The sequence below is a fragment of the Sinocyclocheilus rhinocerous genome, unplaced genomic scaffold (genome assembly GCF_001515625.1).
Source record: "Sinocyclocheilus rhinocerous isolate Xijiao unplaced genomic scaffold, SAMN03320098_v1.1 scaffold2145, whole genome shotgun sequence".
Taxonomy (NCBI): Eukaryota; Metazoa; Chordata; class Actinopteri; order Cypriniformes; family Cyprinidae; genus Sinocyclocheilus; species Sinocyclocheilus rhinocerous.
The window spans coordinates 887,373-906,119 of NW_015670983.1; the positions used below are offsets into that span (position 1 = coordinate 887,373).

General features: G+C 36.3%; 1 protein-coding gene across 1 annotated transcript in view; it reads right to left on the reverse strand.

Annotated features, from left to right (window-relative positions):
* Positions 1 to 18,747, reverse strand: part of LOC107734607 (Ral GTPase activating protein non-catalytic subunit beta) — a 38,680-nt gene that overhangs the window by 10,521 nt on the left and 9,412 nt on the right. Inside the window, 14 exon segments of the mRNA XM_016546604.1 lie at positions 265 to 500; positions 3,371 to 3,533; positions 4,611 to 4,714; positions 4,795 to 4,982; positions 5,068 to 5,219; positions 7,066 to 7,355; positions 9,157 to 9,295; positions 9,445 to 9,509; positions 10,310 to 10,457; positions 10,568 to 10,682; positions 11,811 to 11,978; positions 12,399 to 12,600; positions 15,938 to 16,145; positions 16,276 to 16,427. Of these exon segments, the coding sequence (XP_016402090.1) occupies positions 265 to 500; positions 3,371 to 3,533; positions 4,611 to 4,714; positions 4,795 to 4,982; positions 5,068 to 5,219; positions 7,066 to 7,355; positions 9,157 to 9,295; positions 9,445 to 9,509; positions 10,310 to 10,457; positions 10,568 to 10,682; positions 11,811 to 11,978; positions 12,399 to 12,600; positions 15,938 to 16,145; positions 16,276 to 16,427 (2,330 nt within the window).

Genomic DNA, 18,747 nt, shown 5'->3' on the forward strand with positions numbered 1-18,747 from the left:
ATTGTGATATAGCCTGGTTCGTTGGTCCGTTAGATCGGATTGCAGAGATCCAGAGTTCGTTTTCAATCGAGCCGAGACCACCTCGTTCAGGCGATCTCGGACCGATTGTTTTGGTGCGGATCCGAGTGCGATTGCCGTGTTCACATATGCCCAAACGAACCGAGCTAAGGGGGGTAACGCGCCAGGTTCCGAAACAACAGGCCAGGTGTGAAAGCACCCTTAGAGAGACATTCAAAGCAAACATGTGACGGTCCGTTCTCGTACCTTGAGCGCCTCTAGTGACAGGAAGCCGAAGTGCGAGAGGAAGAGGCGGGCCGTCTGGAACTCTTGAGCGGGAGCTGGCGGTTTACAGTCTGTCAGCGGGTCTGGGAAGGGTTTGTTCCTCCATAAGTCCTCCGTACAATGCTCCAGTTTCGTCTCGTAATCGATCTGCTTTCCCATCACGGCTCACGAGCAGCGAGATGAATCATGAGGTGCACAGATTTTTTGAACGCTTCTTTCTATGCAGTCGTTACTCGTAACCGCTTATCATGGAGAAGAAAGGAAGTCAATCGATATTTAAATGTTTTAAACAGCCATTCAGATTTTTGTATTTGCTCTGGTGTTCATTTAAGTCAATCACGTCACATTGATTTCTATAATGCTTATGTAACACTGACTGTTTCAAAGCAGCTTCACAGTAATAAACAGGAAAATGACTGAATCAATTATGCGAACATCATCAAATATGACACAAAGTCAATTCTAACAAGGCAATCGTGTTATTATTATACTGTCACTTTTTTTATACTTAAAGGCTTGATAGGCTATTAATTTTCAAAAATTGGTTTACATCAGTGCAGTGTTTCCCACAGGATTTTGTGGACCTCGGAAATTCTTCCGAATTTGAATAAAAGTTTTGTTCATACCCTGTACAAGCAGCACAGTTTCAGGATTGACATACATCCCGCATGCCTCATATAAATGCTTTTAAATGCTTATAAATGCTGGATTCACTTAATAGCTTGTTTGCAGTCAGAGTTAGTCGCTTAGCCTATATCCACCGCCTCGATGGCAGGAACGTATTTCAATTTAGTTGAAAAATCGCTCCTCTTCATAACATTAGGATCACGTCCAACATATGTCGTGATTTTCTGTTTAATCACGGGATTACAAACAAGCTATTACATGACTTGAAATTACATATATTTGTGTTATTTTACACTTTAATCTGTTAGGAACATTTGTTTACTTGATACATATTTACATTTTAATCTGGACTAAAACATGCCATTAAAAGTATCTTTGTAATGTTTGAAAATGTATTTATCATCATTTATTTGCACTTTAATCTGTTTGAAACCGTTGTTTACTTTATAAATTTTATTGTGTGCTGTTTCATTGTTTTAAAGTATATAAATGCCGCTTATATAAGAAACGAAAGTTACTAAACTTGTTATTAAGAGGGCAGCACTTCATTTTGCATACCATGATAAAAGCTTCATCAATCACCGTGATATTAAACTGAGATAACATCCACATAGAAGTGTGTAATACTAAAGCTAACACAATGCTCTGAGGCCTTTTACCTCTTTATCTACAATGTCATGGAGATCCGGGATGCTCAGGTCGGCTTTCACGAACGGAATCTTATCCACTTCTTCTGGGAACGGCCTGTGCTTGACGTTAAACCGAATCCCTACATCGTTTTTGGGATCTGGTCGGCTTTCAGGAACAAACACTTGCTGCGGGACATAAAGAGACGAAGTATAATCATAACTCCGCTCATCACACTAATTGGATACTAGTTTTGGATGCTGATTCCCAAAAATACTGTGTTTTGCTCTTGAGCATGTCACACTTTCTCATTAAATATGATGCATTTTGTAGCATTTTTGTAGCACCATTTTCACATGTATGACATTATTTTATGCTTATGATTTCAAGATTAGAATTACAGCCAGTGACAGAAGAAAACACAAACACGAGCCTGATGTTTTCTGCTTCATCTGTTGGTGTTTTACAGCCACAGAAAATTACAGATTTTATGAAAAAGCTTATTTATTACTAAACTTGTGTTCATGTACAGTTTTTTTTGGCATTAAACTAGAGAATTTGAACATATTTTTCCAAGTTAAATGATGCATTTTAAATACTTTATTTTGTCTTTAAAACCAAAACTTTTGACAGCTGACTGCTTTGTTACAGTCAAACCAAAATGTATTCAGACACCTTCAACGTTTCACACATTATCGCAGTTTATTCGCTATAGTTTAGAAAATTGTAATAAAATATGACAAGAACTCAGAGTTAAACTGTGTCAGAACAAATTCACCTGTGTGTGTGTCTGTGTGTGTGTGTGCGAGTGTGAGTGTGCGAGTGTGTGTATGTGTATGCGAGTGTGTGTGTGTGTGTGTGCGCGAGTGTGTGTGCATGTGTGTGCGAGTGTGTGTGCGAGTGTGTGTGTGTGTGTGTCTGTGTGTGTGTGCGTGTGTGTGTGTGTGTGTGTGTTTTCAAAGCAGCTTCACAGTAATAAACAGGAAAATGACTGAATCAATTATGCGAACATCATCAAATATGACACAAAGTCAATTCTAACAAGGCAATCGTGTTATTATTATACTGTCACTTTTTTTATACTTAAAGGCTTGATAGGCTATTAATTTTCAAAAATTGGTTTACATCAGTGCAGTGTTTCCCACAGGATTTTGTGGACCTCGGAAATTCTTCCGAATTTGAATAAAAGTTTTGTTCATACCCTGTACAAGCAGCACAGTTTCAGGATTGACATACATCCCGCATGCTTCATATAAATGCAGGATTCACTTAATAGCTTGTTTGCAGTCAGAGTTAGTCGCTTAGCCTATATCCACCGCCTCGATGGCAGGAACGTATTTCAATTTATTTGAAAAATCGCTCCTCTTCATAACATTAGGATCACGTCCAACATATGTCGTGATTTTCTGTTTAATCACGGGATTACAAACAAGCTATTACATGACTTGAAATTACATATATTTGTGTTATTTTACACTTTAATCTGTTAGGAACATTTGTTTACTTGATACATATTTACATTTTAATCTGGACTAAAACATGCCATTAAAAGTATCTTTGTAATGTTTGAAAATGTATTTATCATCATTTATTTGCACTTTAATCTGTTTGAAACCGTTGTTTACTTTATAAATTTTATTGTGTGCTGTTTCATTGTTTTAAAGTATATAAATGCCGCTTATATAAGAAACGAAAGTTACTAAACTTGTTATTAAGAGGGCAGCACTTCATTTTGCATACCATGATAAAAGCTTCATCAATCACCGTGATATTAAACTGAGATAACATCCACATAGAAGTGTGTAATACTAAAGCTAACACAATGCTCTGAGGCCTTTTACCTCTTTATCTACAATGTCATGGAGATCCGGGATGCTCAGGTCGGCTTTCACGAACGGAATCTTATCCACTTCTTCTGGGAACGGCCTGTGCTTGACGTTAAACCGAATCCCTACATCGTTTTTGGGATCTGGTCGGCTTTCAGGAACAAACACTTGCTGCGGGACATAAAGAGACGAAGTATAATCATAACTATGCTCATCACACTAATTGGATACTAGTTTTGGATGCTGATTCCCAAAAATACTGTGTTTTGCTCTTGAGCATGTCACACTTTCTCATTAAATATGATGCATTTTGTAGCATTTTTGTAGCACCATTTTCACATGTATGACATTATTTTATGCTTATGATTTCAAGATTAGAATTACAGCCAGTGACAGAAGAAAACACAAACACGAGCCTGATGTTTTCTGCTTCATCTGTTGGTGTTTTACAGCCACAGAAAATTACAGATTTTATGAAAAAGCTTATTTATTACTAAACTTGTGTTCATGTACAGTTTTTTTTGGCATTAAACTAGAGAATTTGAACATATTTTTCCAAGTTAAATGATGCATTTTAAATACTTTATTTTGTCTTTAAAACCAAAACTTTTGACAGCTGACTGCTTTGTTACAGTCAAACCAAAATGTATTCAGACACCTTCAACGTTTCACACATTATCGCAGTTTATTCGCTATAGTTTAGAAAATTGTAATAAAATATGAGTGTGTGTGTGTGTGTGCGAGTGAGTGTGTGTGTGCGACTGTGTGCGCGCGCGAGTGTGAGTGTGTGCGAGTGTGTGTGTGTGTGTACGTGGTGTCTCAGCGCCGTCGGATGTGGTCAGGTCAAAGTGTCTCAATAATTTTTGGTCCCAACTTTGTATAAATTTTACTGGTAGTCTACTGTATGAAGAATTTTTAGGTATAATATATCAGAGTTTACTTTATTTTGCTATCCTCACTTACATACATAAACTATAGTGACCTGCACCCACTAGTAAAAAAAATATAAAAAAAGATATCTGGTGTCTGAATAATTTTTGGTTTGTATTTTGATAAATCTTCATTCTTATTTTGTGAAAAAAATAAAATAAAATTTGAACTCAGCATCATCAAATTAGGCAACATTAGGCCTTTTTTGCAAATACTGATTCTGAGAAGCCACATTCTCTCACAGGCCATTTTAATTGCTTCTGATTGGCTACTAAAAGCGCTTCTACATTCTGATTGGTGGTTGAGATTGAGTCTTACCTTCTGATTGGCTCTTGCTCCTCGAGGCTGATGGAAGAGCTGCATTGTCCACGCGTGTCGACCAGACATGCCTCTGATTAACATGGTGACTGACGGACTGGGGTCTGCTGACACAAACGCAATGATAAGCAACCAGAGTTGAAAATATACCGGAGGATTGACATGTGAAGTGTGTCGTTCTCACTCTGCTCGTTTCCCAGCGGCTGCTCCAGCATGGCGAGAATGACGGAGTTATCCAGAACGAAGTATCTGAAGTTGCTGTGGGATGTGGAGGTGAGTCGGGAGTATTTGATCAGCGTGTCTTCATTCAGCAAACTGCAGGGCGATGCGGGGCCGCTGGGAGACGGGAACGCACCCAACACCTGCATTATACTGGAACACACAGCATCACAAATCAAAGACGGGTTTGAAAACCAGGGGAGAGAGAGGTCAATGGCAGTTTATGAAGGACGCTCACCATGATAATGTGGCCTCGGCAGCGTCTTTAACCCTCATCGACGCCGGGTTGTGCTCTTTATCACCTTTGTACTTCACTTCCTGTTCGCCGGTTTTGGACTTGCTGCCCGAGATGCCGAGCTCGACGATTTCCAACACCTCGATCAGACAATCCTTAAAGACACAATAAAACAAGACTGAGCTCATAAAATGAAACGCATTTAACCTTACAGATCAAACAACAGACGAGTGGCCAAAACAACAACAACAACAAAAATCTCTATTTTCTTCAGACATCTTCATAATTATTCATTTAAACATATTGTGTTGTTTCAAGTACTGCTCTAAACGGTAAAAATCTAGTTAAAACATTCAAGGCATGTTTTCCACAAATTATTATTATTTCGTTTTATATATATGCACCAATATAAAGTATGCTACTGTTAAAAAGTTTCGGGTCAGTAAGATTTCTTTTTTTTTTTAAAGAAAATAATACTTTTATTCATCAAGGATGCATTAAATTGATCAGAAGTGACAGTAAAGACATTTATAATGTTACAAAACATTTAAATAATTCAAATAAATGCTGTTCTTTTGAACTTTCTATTTCTGAAAATATCACAAATATCACAAAAATATTAAGCACCAACATTGATAATAATCTGAAATGTTTCTTGAGCTGCATATTAGAATGATTTCTGAAGGATCATGTGACACTGAAGACTGAAAATTCAGCTTTGATCACAGAAATAAATTACATTATAACATATATTCACATAGAAAACAGTCATTTTAAATTGTAATAATATTTCACAATTTTTACTATATTTATGATCAAATAAATGCAGCCTTGGTGAGCAGAAGAGACTTATTTCAAAAACATTAAAGAATTTGATCGACTCTAAACTTGTGAACAGTAGTATATACAGTATATATATATATACTGTACTAAAAAGCAATATGTACCTACATACAGTACATGTAAAAATTTAAAACCAGTAAAATGCACATTTTTTAGAATATAATGTAAACAAATCATTGAAGCGATGAAGTGGAATTGAATCAAACTTCCCAAATCTATCAACCTTTTATAGAGGATTCAATTAGAGGCCTCAAAACAGAGTGTGTGAATCTTACTGCTGCTCTATTTAGGAAGCTTAATATCCGAATCAAAAGTGGTGTGAAATCATCACAATGTTTCTTGATTTCATCAATACATCTCGAATGTTTAAGCAGCCTGAGCTCGATTATATTTGTCATTGAACTAAATGCCATTTAGCAGTCACATAGAAAACAGTCATTTTAAATTGTAATAATATTTCACAATTTTTACTATATTTATGATCAAATAAATGCAGCCTTGGTGAGCAGAAGAGACTTATTTCAAAAACATTAAAGAATTTGATCGACTCTAAACTTGTGAACAGTAGTATATACAGTATATATATATATACTGTACTAAAAAGCAATATGTACCTACATACAGTACATGTAAAAATTTAAAACCAGTAAAATGCAAATTTTTTAGAATATAATGTAAACAAATCATTGAAGCGATGAAGTGAAATTGAATCAAACTTCCCAAATCTATCACCCTTTTATAGAGGATTCAATTAGAGGCCTCAAAACAGAGTGTGTGAATCTTACTGCTGCTCTATTTAGGAAGCTTAATATCCGAATCAAAAGTGGTGTGAAATCATCACAATGTTTCTTGATTTCATCAATACATCTCGAATGTTTAAGCAGCCTGAGCTCGATTATATTTGTCATTGAACTAAATGCCATTTAGCAGTAGGGTTGTGACGGTGAGGAAATTTTCCCACCGGTTAATCGACGTGTGACAACACGGATAAGTAACAATGGTATCACCGTCAGCACCGTCTATCGCGGCAAGCCTATTTGGCAGTAGACATAAATGGAAAGTTGATTTGAATCGCAAGCATTGTTTTTTGGCTTCACTGATAAGTTTCAGCATTTCCAGACTGTAAAACAGCTGAAGCTGAGGTCAGACGGGCCGTACCTTCTCATTGAGCATGTCGGGGTGCTCTGTGAGCCAGACGCACAGGCAGTGGAAAGCAGCGACGATCATGGAGTGCAGATCTCTGGAGTGAAGAGGAGCGGGACGACTGCACTGATACACGATATAACTGCACACGGAGCTAACGGCACGCTTACGATCCGACGACTCCACGCTCACCTTCACCTGGACAGAAAAACACATGCATTTTATGGAAAGTGGTCCAAAAGTGGAATAATTATGATTTTTTATTATATATATATTTTTGAAAGAAGTCTCGTGCTCAGCAAGGGCTGCATTTGTTTGATCAAAAATAGAGTAAAAACAGTAAAAATTTTGAAAAAGTTTTGCAATTTCAAATAACTGTTTTCTATGTGAATATCTGTTAAACTGTAATTTATTTCTGTGATGTGCAGCTGTATTTTCAGCATCATTACTCCAGTCTTCAGTGTCACATGATCTTCAGAAATCATTCTAATATGCTGATTTGCTGCTCAAGAAACATTTCTGATTATTATCAGTGTTGAAAACAGTTGTGCTGCAGAATATTTTTGTGGAAACTGATGCATTTTATTTTTCAGGAATAGAAAGTTCAAAAGAACGGCATTTATTTGAAATAGAAATCGTTTGTAACATTATAAATGTCTTTACTGTCACTTTTAATCAATTTAATGCATCCTTGATGAAAAAAAAAAAAATCCCCAAACTCCATACTTTTATTAGTGTAACTGTTTTCGACACTGATAATAATCAGAAATGTTTCTTGAGCAGCAAATCAGCATATTAGAATGATTTCTGAAGATCATGTGACACTGAAGACCGGAGTAATGATGCTGAAAATACAGCTTTGATCACAGAAATAAAATACATTTTAAAATAATTCATATAGAAAACATTGAATTTAAATTAAACAATTTTTACTGTATTTTTCACTAGGGCTGGGTATCGCTGAAAAATTTTCGATATCGATACCGATACCTTGACACCGGTTCCTGAACGATACTTTTTTCCGATACCAATCAACTTTAACAAGATTACATTATCTAAAAAAAAATTGGTTTTATTTTTCAGCTTGTTGATATTTATACAAACTCAAAGACTCATCTCCTGAGCCACTGCACAAAGGAACAAAATGTAACCAACACAATAAATCAGTGCAAAATAGTTTTAATAAAGCTCAAATAGTCTTCAGTTTACACATCTGTTAGGCTACATTTACACTAGTTAGTGTTCGTTTTAAAACGCATAGCTCAGACAGAATCATGATTTCTATTTATTTTCCACTGATTTACTGATGAGCATTAAAGTGACCAAAGCCGAATGAAATATAACTTTTTTCTTTTTTCAGGAAAATCGATGTAACATATTTTTGTTCAATAATATTTTTGGATTATTATTTAAAATTATGAGGGGATTTTATGATACTATGCAATATTTATATAATTTTTATGAGATATTTTTTTCACAGTCATTTCGAAAGGTACCAAGTGTTACTTTTTAAATTTTCGACCCTTTAACATTTCCGAACCACGTCCATGATTTTTTTGTGTGTTCACATAGCTAACGTGACAAAAGGCACCAATTGTCATCCCATTCCGATGATGCAAAAAAATTTAAAAATTAAAAATTTAAATTTTTTCGGTCAGTTCTGATCGAAGAGGCCCAGAAGGCTAGACCAAAAAAATGAGGATTGTTTACATATTGGCTAGTTTTATGATACGTTTAAAGTGCTTTTATGATATTATGGTATCGTATGCTTTCACTGAAAGGAAAGTGCAGCGTGAATGTTCTCCAAAATATCTTGTGCACCACAAAAATTTAAAAATCATATTGTGGGATGGCACAAATAAAATAAACTACACCACACTCTGGGTGGTATTGTAAATGTGAGCGCAAAATATAATAAACAGGATCACTTAGCATCTGTGAGTCACACAGTTGATTAATCTTGGCATTGTTGGAATAATTAAATGGGTGAAATCTTATTGAGCTTTTACATTTATGCAAAGCATTTTTTTTTCTCAATGCTTTTGTTAAAAGTTCAAACGGCTCTAATGCATCGGTCGGTTGTGCACAGTGTCCCTCTGGGCTTACCGTAGTCCCTCATCAGGGCCTGCGCGGGACGCTCGCTGTCTGGAGTCGTAGCCTCGGAGCTGCCTGCGCTAGCGTTGCTGATGCCGCTGTTATTACGACTGTGGCTCTTAGCCAGAGAATGGCTTCCATCCACACTGCCCTACACAGAGCACAGACACAATGCCATTTTTAACTGGTAAATTGTGATTGCTCTTCATCACATTTCATGTCGCTGACACTTCAAATGTATTTCAAGCTCTCTCTTTGAAATTACAGAGCTCATAAATAAATAGAAAGTATAACTCGTACCACTTCAGCTTGAGCACCAACAGACTCCAATTTAGCCGAATCCTGGACGATATTCAGCATTGCCGCTATAAACAGACAGAAATGCAGTTATTACTGACACTTATCATTATTAAATGTGCATAAATCAAACTAAAGCAATAACTCAAAAAATACTGATTTTATTACAGTTAAGGAGATTTGGTTGGCATGATGCAAAGCGGGTAAAATCCCTACATACTTCCTTATTGATTTTATAAAATAATTTAATAATATTAATAATAACAATAATTATAATTACTATTATTTCATTTTTCTAATGTAATGACAAAATATTAAATGAATTACTCAGCTTTTATAAAATAATGCAATAATAATAATACAATTTTTCTAATGTTATAATATAGAATATTAACATACACACATCCTTATTGGTTTTATGGCAAACTGCTTTTATAAAATGATTTGATAATAATAATAATAATAATTATATTTTTTTTAACGTAATGACAAAATATGAATAGAATTAATTAGCTTTTATAAAATAATAGTAACTGCATTTTTCTAATATAAGAATATAGAATATTAATATTGTTAAATAGCTTTTATAAAATAATAATAATTTCTAAATAATATTATAATAAAATATTACAATAATAACATATTAAAATTGTTAATATATTTTATTATTATTTTATAAAATATTAAAATAATTAATTAGCTTAACTAATGGCTAATTAATATTTATATACGAGTTCAGTCACAAGTTTGTGTATATCAGGTATCAAGGGTTTGAACGAGGCTCATCCAATCAGATTTTAGTGCCTGAACTATAGGTTTTACAATATTTCACTATCACTAAATGGACTTATTGATCAGGCAGCCGCACCTAGTATCATCTGTGTATTGATCGAGTCTGTCTCTGTTTGCAGGGCGCCAATCAAAATATTGACCAATCGCAGCTTCAGGGAGAGGAAGGTGACGGCCTTGTCATGAAGGGAGTTGTCATCATTGCTGAATTTCCCCTCCAACAGAACCTGCAAATGCAATTAGAAACCACAGCCTATTTTAATTTGTATTTTTATCCCAGAAAATTAAGTTACAGAGAGAATGATTAAATGCTAAACCCAGATCTGAAGCCTTTCACCTCTGATTTGACGTTGCCAAAGTGGTGAGGAAGAGGAAGCATGGACAGCAGGATATGGATGGAAGCTCTTCTCAGCTCAGTGGGGTTCACATACGACTTAAACTTAGACAACTCTCTGTTGGCGCAGAAGAAACATGCATTAAAAACAGAGCATGTAGACTAGGGCTGGGTAAAAAATATAGATATCTGGATATTAAAGGTCCCATATTGTACACCTTTCTGGAGTTTTATTTTAGGTTTTGATGTCCTTAAGAATATATATTTGCGGTATAAGTACCAAAAACCATCTCAATATATTTTTACAGCTCCTCTCTCAGGAGCTCTGCTGAGAACAGGTCGATTTTGGCCTGTCTAATTAATATTCATGAGCCTCTCTTCTGATTGGCCTGTTGTTTTCTGAGTGACGCACGGCCAGGCGTTTAATGTGGAGTGACAGATCGCTGTAGCACGGCGCGCCTCAGTTCAGTAAAAGCGGCAGCGCGAGACGCACGTGAGCTGATCATCTCCTCAACTTTAATACCAGTTTCAGCACAAAATAAACATGACTAAACATCCGAAGGTAAGTTAAAAGAAAGAGTAAAACTTTACAATCCGTATCCTGTCTCATGTAATCGCTCAATCAGTGTTTCAGCCGCGCAAAGACTGTGGCTTGTAAACAATGTCACGTAACGTCACATTTACCTCAGAAAAACACATTCGGTGACCATAAACTCAGTCAGATAGAAAAATAAACTGTAAAGAGGGGCATTTTGCTAAATATATGCACCATATAACATATTCATAATTTTTGCTGTTCTTCAATGTTTAGTCATTTATGTTTGAATAAATCCATCAAGTTTTTGACAGCCACCATTTAAATGTTTATATTTCAAAAAACGAACTGAAGTAGAAGTAGGCTATTATTATGTAGCTAATTATAAGTTTATTATTTTAAAAAAGTTCATTAAGTGTAATTTTAGCGGTTGTATATTAGCCTACAAATCAAGTCAATTTTAACCTTCAGTATTATAGTAATGTAGTACCAACTGACTCTGGTGTATATTTTACAGCATTAGTTGAAAGATTTTTTTTCCTTGAGAAAATTTGGCATGTACTGTACCTGATATGTATCCAAAATAATCGATACTGAATCGAATCGCAAGCTTGTGAATGAGAATCGAATCGTGAAATTTGTGTCAAAACCCAGCCCTAATGTAGACATATTTTGGATCCGATTTCTCAGAAATCAGAAAGCATCGCTCACCGATCCGGTAGGATGGTCTCCAGAGCAGATATGAAGTAAGGAACCACAACATTGATCCCTTTGAGATCGGAGCAGAACAGAGCCGAAGAGTTGAGGATGATGCTGGCTAAAACCGGCCTGCAAATGAAGTCCGATATCTGAAGACCCTGGATGAGGACCATGTAGAACCTAACAGAACCATCAGATACAGAACAGAGAAACATTTCTGATTATTATCAATGTTGAAAACAGTTCATATTTGTGTGGAAACTGTGATACATTTTATTTTTCTGGATTCTTTGACAAACAGAGAGTTCAAAAGAATAGCATTTTTTAAAAATAGAAATCTTTTGCAACATTATAAATGTCCCTCTTGGTTAATTTAATGCGTACTTGCTGAAAAAAATAATTCTTAATTTCTTTGAATTAATTTATTTCAAATAAATGCAGGATAGTTGAGCATAAGAGACTTCAGAAACATAAAAAATCTTAAAGGGATAGTTCACCCAAAAATGAAAATTCTGTCATTAATTAGTAAGACCATTACAAACTTGTGACTAGTAGTGTAATGGCTGTGGAGGTGATTCGTTGGGAACAGCTAGTGATTACCTGGACAGGTACACTGCAAGTATCTCCTCTCCAGTCTTCTTACTGCAGAAGATCCTACACAGCGTCCCACACGCTTCGGCTCGACCCGACTCGTAATTATCAGGAAACTCATTGGCGTCGAACATGGGGTTGGACACCATGGTGTCCGTGGACATCTGAGAGCCTTTACGTCTCAGTTCAACTCCAGCTTGAGTCGCTAGGGCTGAGAGAGAGAGACGGGAAGGAGAGACACAAGCGCAAACACTCAGTGACGCTTTACATGCGAAGCTTTCGCAGGAGGCCATGACAGGGATTACCGACAAAGAGATCTTCAGACAGGCAGAGCAGTAAAAAACGCCCAATCATGTGCTCTAATCTAATAAATGCAACTGCAAGGGATAGAGATATTAAGATGTTATAAACACTAGGGCTGAGAGAGACGGGAAGGAGAGACACAAGCGCAAACACTCAGTGACGCTTTACATGTGAAGCTTTCGCAGGAGGCCATGACAGGGATTACCGACAAAGAGATCTTCAGACAGGCAGAGCAGTAAAAAACGCCCAATCATGTGCTCTAATCTAATAAATGCGACTGCAAGGGATAGAGATATTAAGATGTTATAAACATTAACATCACGATTTTCTGTAAAACTGCTTTTAAAAAAATGTGCTACATACCGCTTGAATGGCTTAAAACTGAATGTTTCATTTTTAATATATAACAAAATATTATTATAGTTAATTAGCTTTTATAAAACAATGTAATAATAATAATAATAATTATTATTAATAATATTTTTCTAATATAATATAAAATAATACAGTTAATTAGCTTTAATAAAATAATGTAATAATAATGATTATTATAATTATAATTATTATTACATCAAACTACCCTTCACATAGGTCAAAACCTGTAACGCCATCAAAAGCATGCTGTTGAACAGTTTTAGCTTGATCTTTAGGTCAATAGCAATAATTACTGAATAAAATGCATGACGTTTTATTACACAGGCTAAATATGTAGATGCATCGAGACAACTCAACTTTAAAATGCATATGACATTCAGAGAAATAAAAATGTTGGACATTCTGACAATTAAATGGCAAAAGTTTGGAACAATTTGGATTTTTGAATGTTTTTGAAAGAAGTCTCCTATGCTCATCAATACTGCATAAATTTTTTTTAATCAAAAATACAGTGAAAAATGTGAAATATTTTTATAATTTCAAACAGCTGTTTTCTATGTGAATATCTGTTAAACTGTAATTTATTCCTCTGATCAAAGCTGAATTTTCAGCATCATTACTCCAGTCTTCAGTGTCACGTGATCTTCAGAAATCATTCTAAGATGCTGATTTGCTGCCTAAAAATATTTAAAAAACGTAATTATTCCAAACTTCTGATTTAAATACTCAGTGAAAAAGTCACTATGTTTAACCGTAATTACATACTATTCACCATTTGTACCTATAAATATTCAAGCATTAGAAGATTTATCTTTCCACATTTATTACATTTGTTTGACAGGACTTTCGCATAATTTCATTTGCAGTAGGAAGCGAGTGCTAATCTAATGGGACTTTGGCTTCAGCAGCACGTTTCTATCTATTTGGAGGAAGCGGCCTTCTTGTTCGGATCACGCGAAATGGCATTGGAGAGCCATAATGTTCAATCGTGTTTGTGTGCGAGCGGCTCGAGACAGAACAGAACGCACTATTCGACATCTCCTGGTCAGTCTCCCTGTTATCAGAGCATCTCAGTTGGATTTCATGTCAGACAAACGTTGATTAAAGGCCAATTTCTATAGTCCAGCATCCTAAATTAAGACAATAAGGCACGATATGGCTGAGACAAATTGCACCAACAACCACGACATGCAGGAATATCCATACAAAAACATAAAAAGAACCAATGAAAACGCTAACATAAAACAAAAGTTGTCAAATAAAGGCTGGGCAAAAACTCAAAATAAGACTGGTTGGTGTGTTTCTTTGGAGAAGATCAGTTAGTAGAGGTCCTTCAGGAGATGGGAACTGGTTTTAATGATGGCGGGTAAGTTGAATCAAGGAGAAGGATCAAGCGCAACAAACATTCTCGGCCCACTTCAGGATCCTGAATATTTGTTGCAGCTGAGCCAATGAGATTTGGGCAGCAGTCAAAACACTCCCCGGACCTTTAACTCAAGCAGTTTATGCGCAAGTCTCTTGCCCCAAGAAAACAAGTACTGCAACAATGGACGAGTGACAGTGTCAACGAAAGAAACGAAAAAGACGGAAGTAAACAAACTGAAATGAACCAAATAACTGCAACTGGTAAAGCTTGTGTTCCTACTTACAAGATTTATAAGAAAGAAGAATTTGGAAAAATGTTGCTGCAAGATAACAGAGATAAAATGGAAACAAATCAAAGAACAGCAGTAGTAGAGTTCAGTAAACTATTCAGACGTTTTGTTCTGCTTTTGTGCTTTTAAAGACACAGGGAGACCATTAAAAAGAGTTTCAGTTACCCATCATGCAAAAATGAAAACAATGCAAGATAAGATGTACGCAATGCTATTAACAACTCCACATGATGGTTTCAATCAATTCACTACATGAAAAATAAGACTAGATTAATGACACACATTCTCAACAGTGTGATAAAACATAAAAACTGTCCAGCTGCCATGAGTGGAAACTAACCCAACACAAACATATTAGAAAGCTGAATGTTAACACATCATAAATCTACTTTTACTTCACATACGTGTACAAAACACCAATTTCAATTCATTGACTGATATTTACCTCACCGATAATACCTTACATACCGATAACTACCTAATTAAAGGAATAATTCAGGCAAAAATGAAAATTTGCTCAGAATTTACTCACCCTCAGGCCATCCCAGATGTACAAACTCATCTACATCTCGGATGGCCTGAGGGTGAGAACATTTTTTTAGCAAATTTTCATTTTTTGGGTGAACTATTGCTTTAATACAAGTGTTTGCACCAGTTTCAAAATCCATTCATAAATGTATCAATGGATAAAGCATGTTTTTCAGTTTTTAAAATTGTGAATTTTGACTAAATATTGTATAAAATACTGTGTTCACTGAATTTAAGCAATTCTGCATACATCTCATTTACATTCATGCATTTAAATCCAAAGCAACTGGTATACATTTTAATTGGGAATTGAACCCATGACCTTGGCATTGTTTGCGTCATGCTCTACTGTTTGAGCTACAGGAATACAATTTGCTGTTATTAAACTGAATTATAAATGCAATTTAAGTTCTCTATGTGTGGCCAATCAGGTGTACAAATATTAAAATCCATAATATTAAACCTCACTATTTTTGCAAGATCTCAGAATAATTGTTTCACAGCATCTACGCTAGTGTCACACCATTGGAGACGAACCCTGAATGTGGTACAATCTTGCAGGTAGGAATATTTAATAAAAGAAAAGGAAATAAAAACACCCTCAACAGGTAAAATAAGTAGAGAAAGGAAAAACAAATGAAAACTGGGTGACCGCAGTATTGGTTATAACACGTATCGCAGTCTTACCGGTCATGCTGCTGTCTCTGCTCAGGTCGGAGTGGAGTTTACAGTGGACCAGCGCAGCGTCAAACAACCACTGGCCAAACAGATTCAGCACACTGTTGACCTTCGGCCGGGTCGGAGCCGGTAGCGGCCGCGGCTCTGAGCTCGTCTGGTTTGGGCTGGAGAGCGGGGAAGTGGATGACGGCTGGTGCGACACTTTGGTCTGACCAGTCTATGGAGTGGAGAGTAAATTAGAGAGGATTTGTTGGTTTTTCAGAAGTCGACACGAATTTCTGAGTGAATCAGGATAATAAATAAGAAAGAAATATGGAGGGTAGGGCTTCTGTTTTTCATGGTCATACCGTTGAGGCTTTGCTGGTTGTCTTGACAACAGCGGTGGGGCGGTGCCTGCGGTTATGAGGGGGTGTAGTGTTGGTCGTCGTTGGGGGCAGGGGCATACTGAGCCGATTGACAGGTGTGGGCGGAGCACTGTCTGACCGGGGGCGGGAAATACCTGTGAGAGCAATCAAACAAGTGGAGAAGCAAGAAAACCAAAGAATTAAAACCAGTGACTCATCAGAGATCATGTCTGGACACATATTCAGCCATAAAGCACCTGCCAACATGCCCAGCATTTATATAACTGCAGGACAATATCTCAGCAGATCCATTTCAGCCCTAAAATATGAGAAAATGCAAAATGAAATAGGCTTTTCGGATGATGCGACATCAACAATTTAGACAGCAGACAATCAAACGTCAGATGTTTCTTGGATTTTGCCATTTCAACATCGAACAATTCAGCTCTGTGAAACACAATCACTAAACAAAAATGTAAATCTTGATACAGGCTGTAGAATAGATATTCTTAACCCTTTGTTGCATAAAAAGGGTTCTGGGGTTCCTCAGGGTTCTGTTATTGGCCCTGTATTGTTTTCCTTGTACATGCTGCCTCTGGGCTCGATTTTTAATAAATATGGCATGTCTTACCATTTGTATGCTGATGATACACAAATGTATCTCCCTTTGAAACCTGGAGAGAATTGTGGTTTACATTTAATTTTGACATGTCTGGAAGAGGTGAAGATTATATAGTGAAGAATATAAGGTTCTGTTGCATGTGTTTAAGGCAGCGCATGGAATGGCTCCTGCTTATGTGTCTGAACTTATTACTTTCCGTCAGTCATCTAGGTCTTTAAGATCAACTAATAAGTTGTTTTTTACTATCCCACGAACTCAGTTAAAGCTGAAAGGGGATCAGGCCTTTGCTGTTGCAGTCTGCCATCCGAGATTAGAGAGATTACATCCATAAACACCTTTAAAGCTGCGGTTAAAAATTACTTGTCATTAGCCTTCAAGGGGTTGGGCTAGTTTGTGTGTTTTTACTTGGACTGTTTGTTGTTTTATGTATTGTATGTAGCTGTATGTTGATTGTACAGCACTTTGGTCTGCAGGTGCAGTTGTAAAGTGCTTTATAAATAAAATAAATGAATGAATGAAACACTTTAGGGTGTAAAATGAACATGTATATCCATGATGCTTCACAGCGAGTACTGATTGGGTCAGTAGTGCAAGATTCACCAATTTAAAGGGATTATTCACCCAAAAATGAAACTTCATCATCATTTACACTCCCTCAAGTTGTTCTAAACCTGTATGACTTTCATTCTGTGGAACACCAACAAAGTCGTCAGATGCCATTGGTTCTCACAAGCTAAGAATATAAACCTGCCAACAGATAACAACTTAAATATAGTGCACAGATACATGGACCTATTTCTATATAGTTTTTTTGTCCTGATCACTGTCTGCTTTCATAGTATGCAAAAAAGCCGTTTAAACATTCTGCTAAACATCTCCTTTAGTGCTTCACTGAAGAAAGAATGTCACATGGGTGTCGCCATGATGGGGAGTAAATGATTTGCATTATTGGGTGAATTATTCCTTTAATCCACACACAATAATCTTGAATTCAAACACAGATGTCCCTCGCATTATGAGCCTTCAGTTCACTAATTTCTTCTTGAAGTTACAGTTTGAGAAAAAAAACGCGCTTGAATGGACACTGAAGTTATAGAATTTGATTTGTCCTTTGTAAACGATACTTAAAAAAAAGGCAGACAAGTTTAGAAACAAGGTTGCATCCTAATTCTTATCCTTTTATTCCAGAACTATAAAGTATTGTGATCAGTTCTTAATTAGGATTCGTTTTGAGAGAGTTTGTGACTGAGCTTTGCTTATAATGCAAGAGAAACCTGTTCACAGCATTTCAAAAGTTTCCAGAGATGCAATGAAATGCAACCAGACACACACTCCACTAGAGACAAAGACATCAGCATCAGAGATGCATTTCCATACAGCATCCCAGCTCAGCTGCTGATTGGCAGTAAATGCTGGAAACCCCTGCATTCAAATTTGGCTATTTGCCTAAAACCTCTGTGGACATACTGATTGGCCGGCAAAGGAAACCGATCTCCCTCTTGACATCCTGTGTTCCAGAAAGCTCCACAGACAGATTTAAACCAAAAGAGTTTATTGATTGTTGCTTGTAAGTGGAAAGCTGATATTTTAGAGCCATTTCATCATGTATACCTCCAACTCACAGACGGATATTAAAGACCCCATGTTAAAGAAACATGAAGTTGGAGCAGGACGTCACAGGCCTGGTCGCCTTTTTTCAAATATCCAATAGCCTTTAGCTTATGTCAAAATCACACTGGACTGATAGGTGAATTAAATAAATGACATCAACTTTCTAGATAGCAGAGAATTTAATTGGACTATATATATATATATATATATATATATATATATATATATACACATACATATTG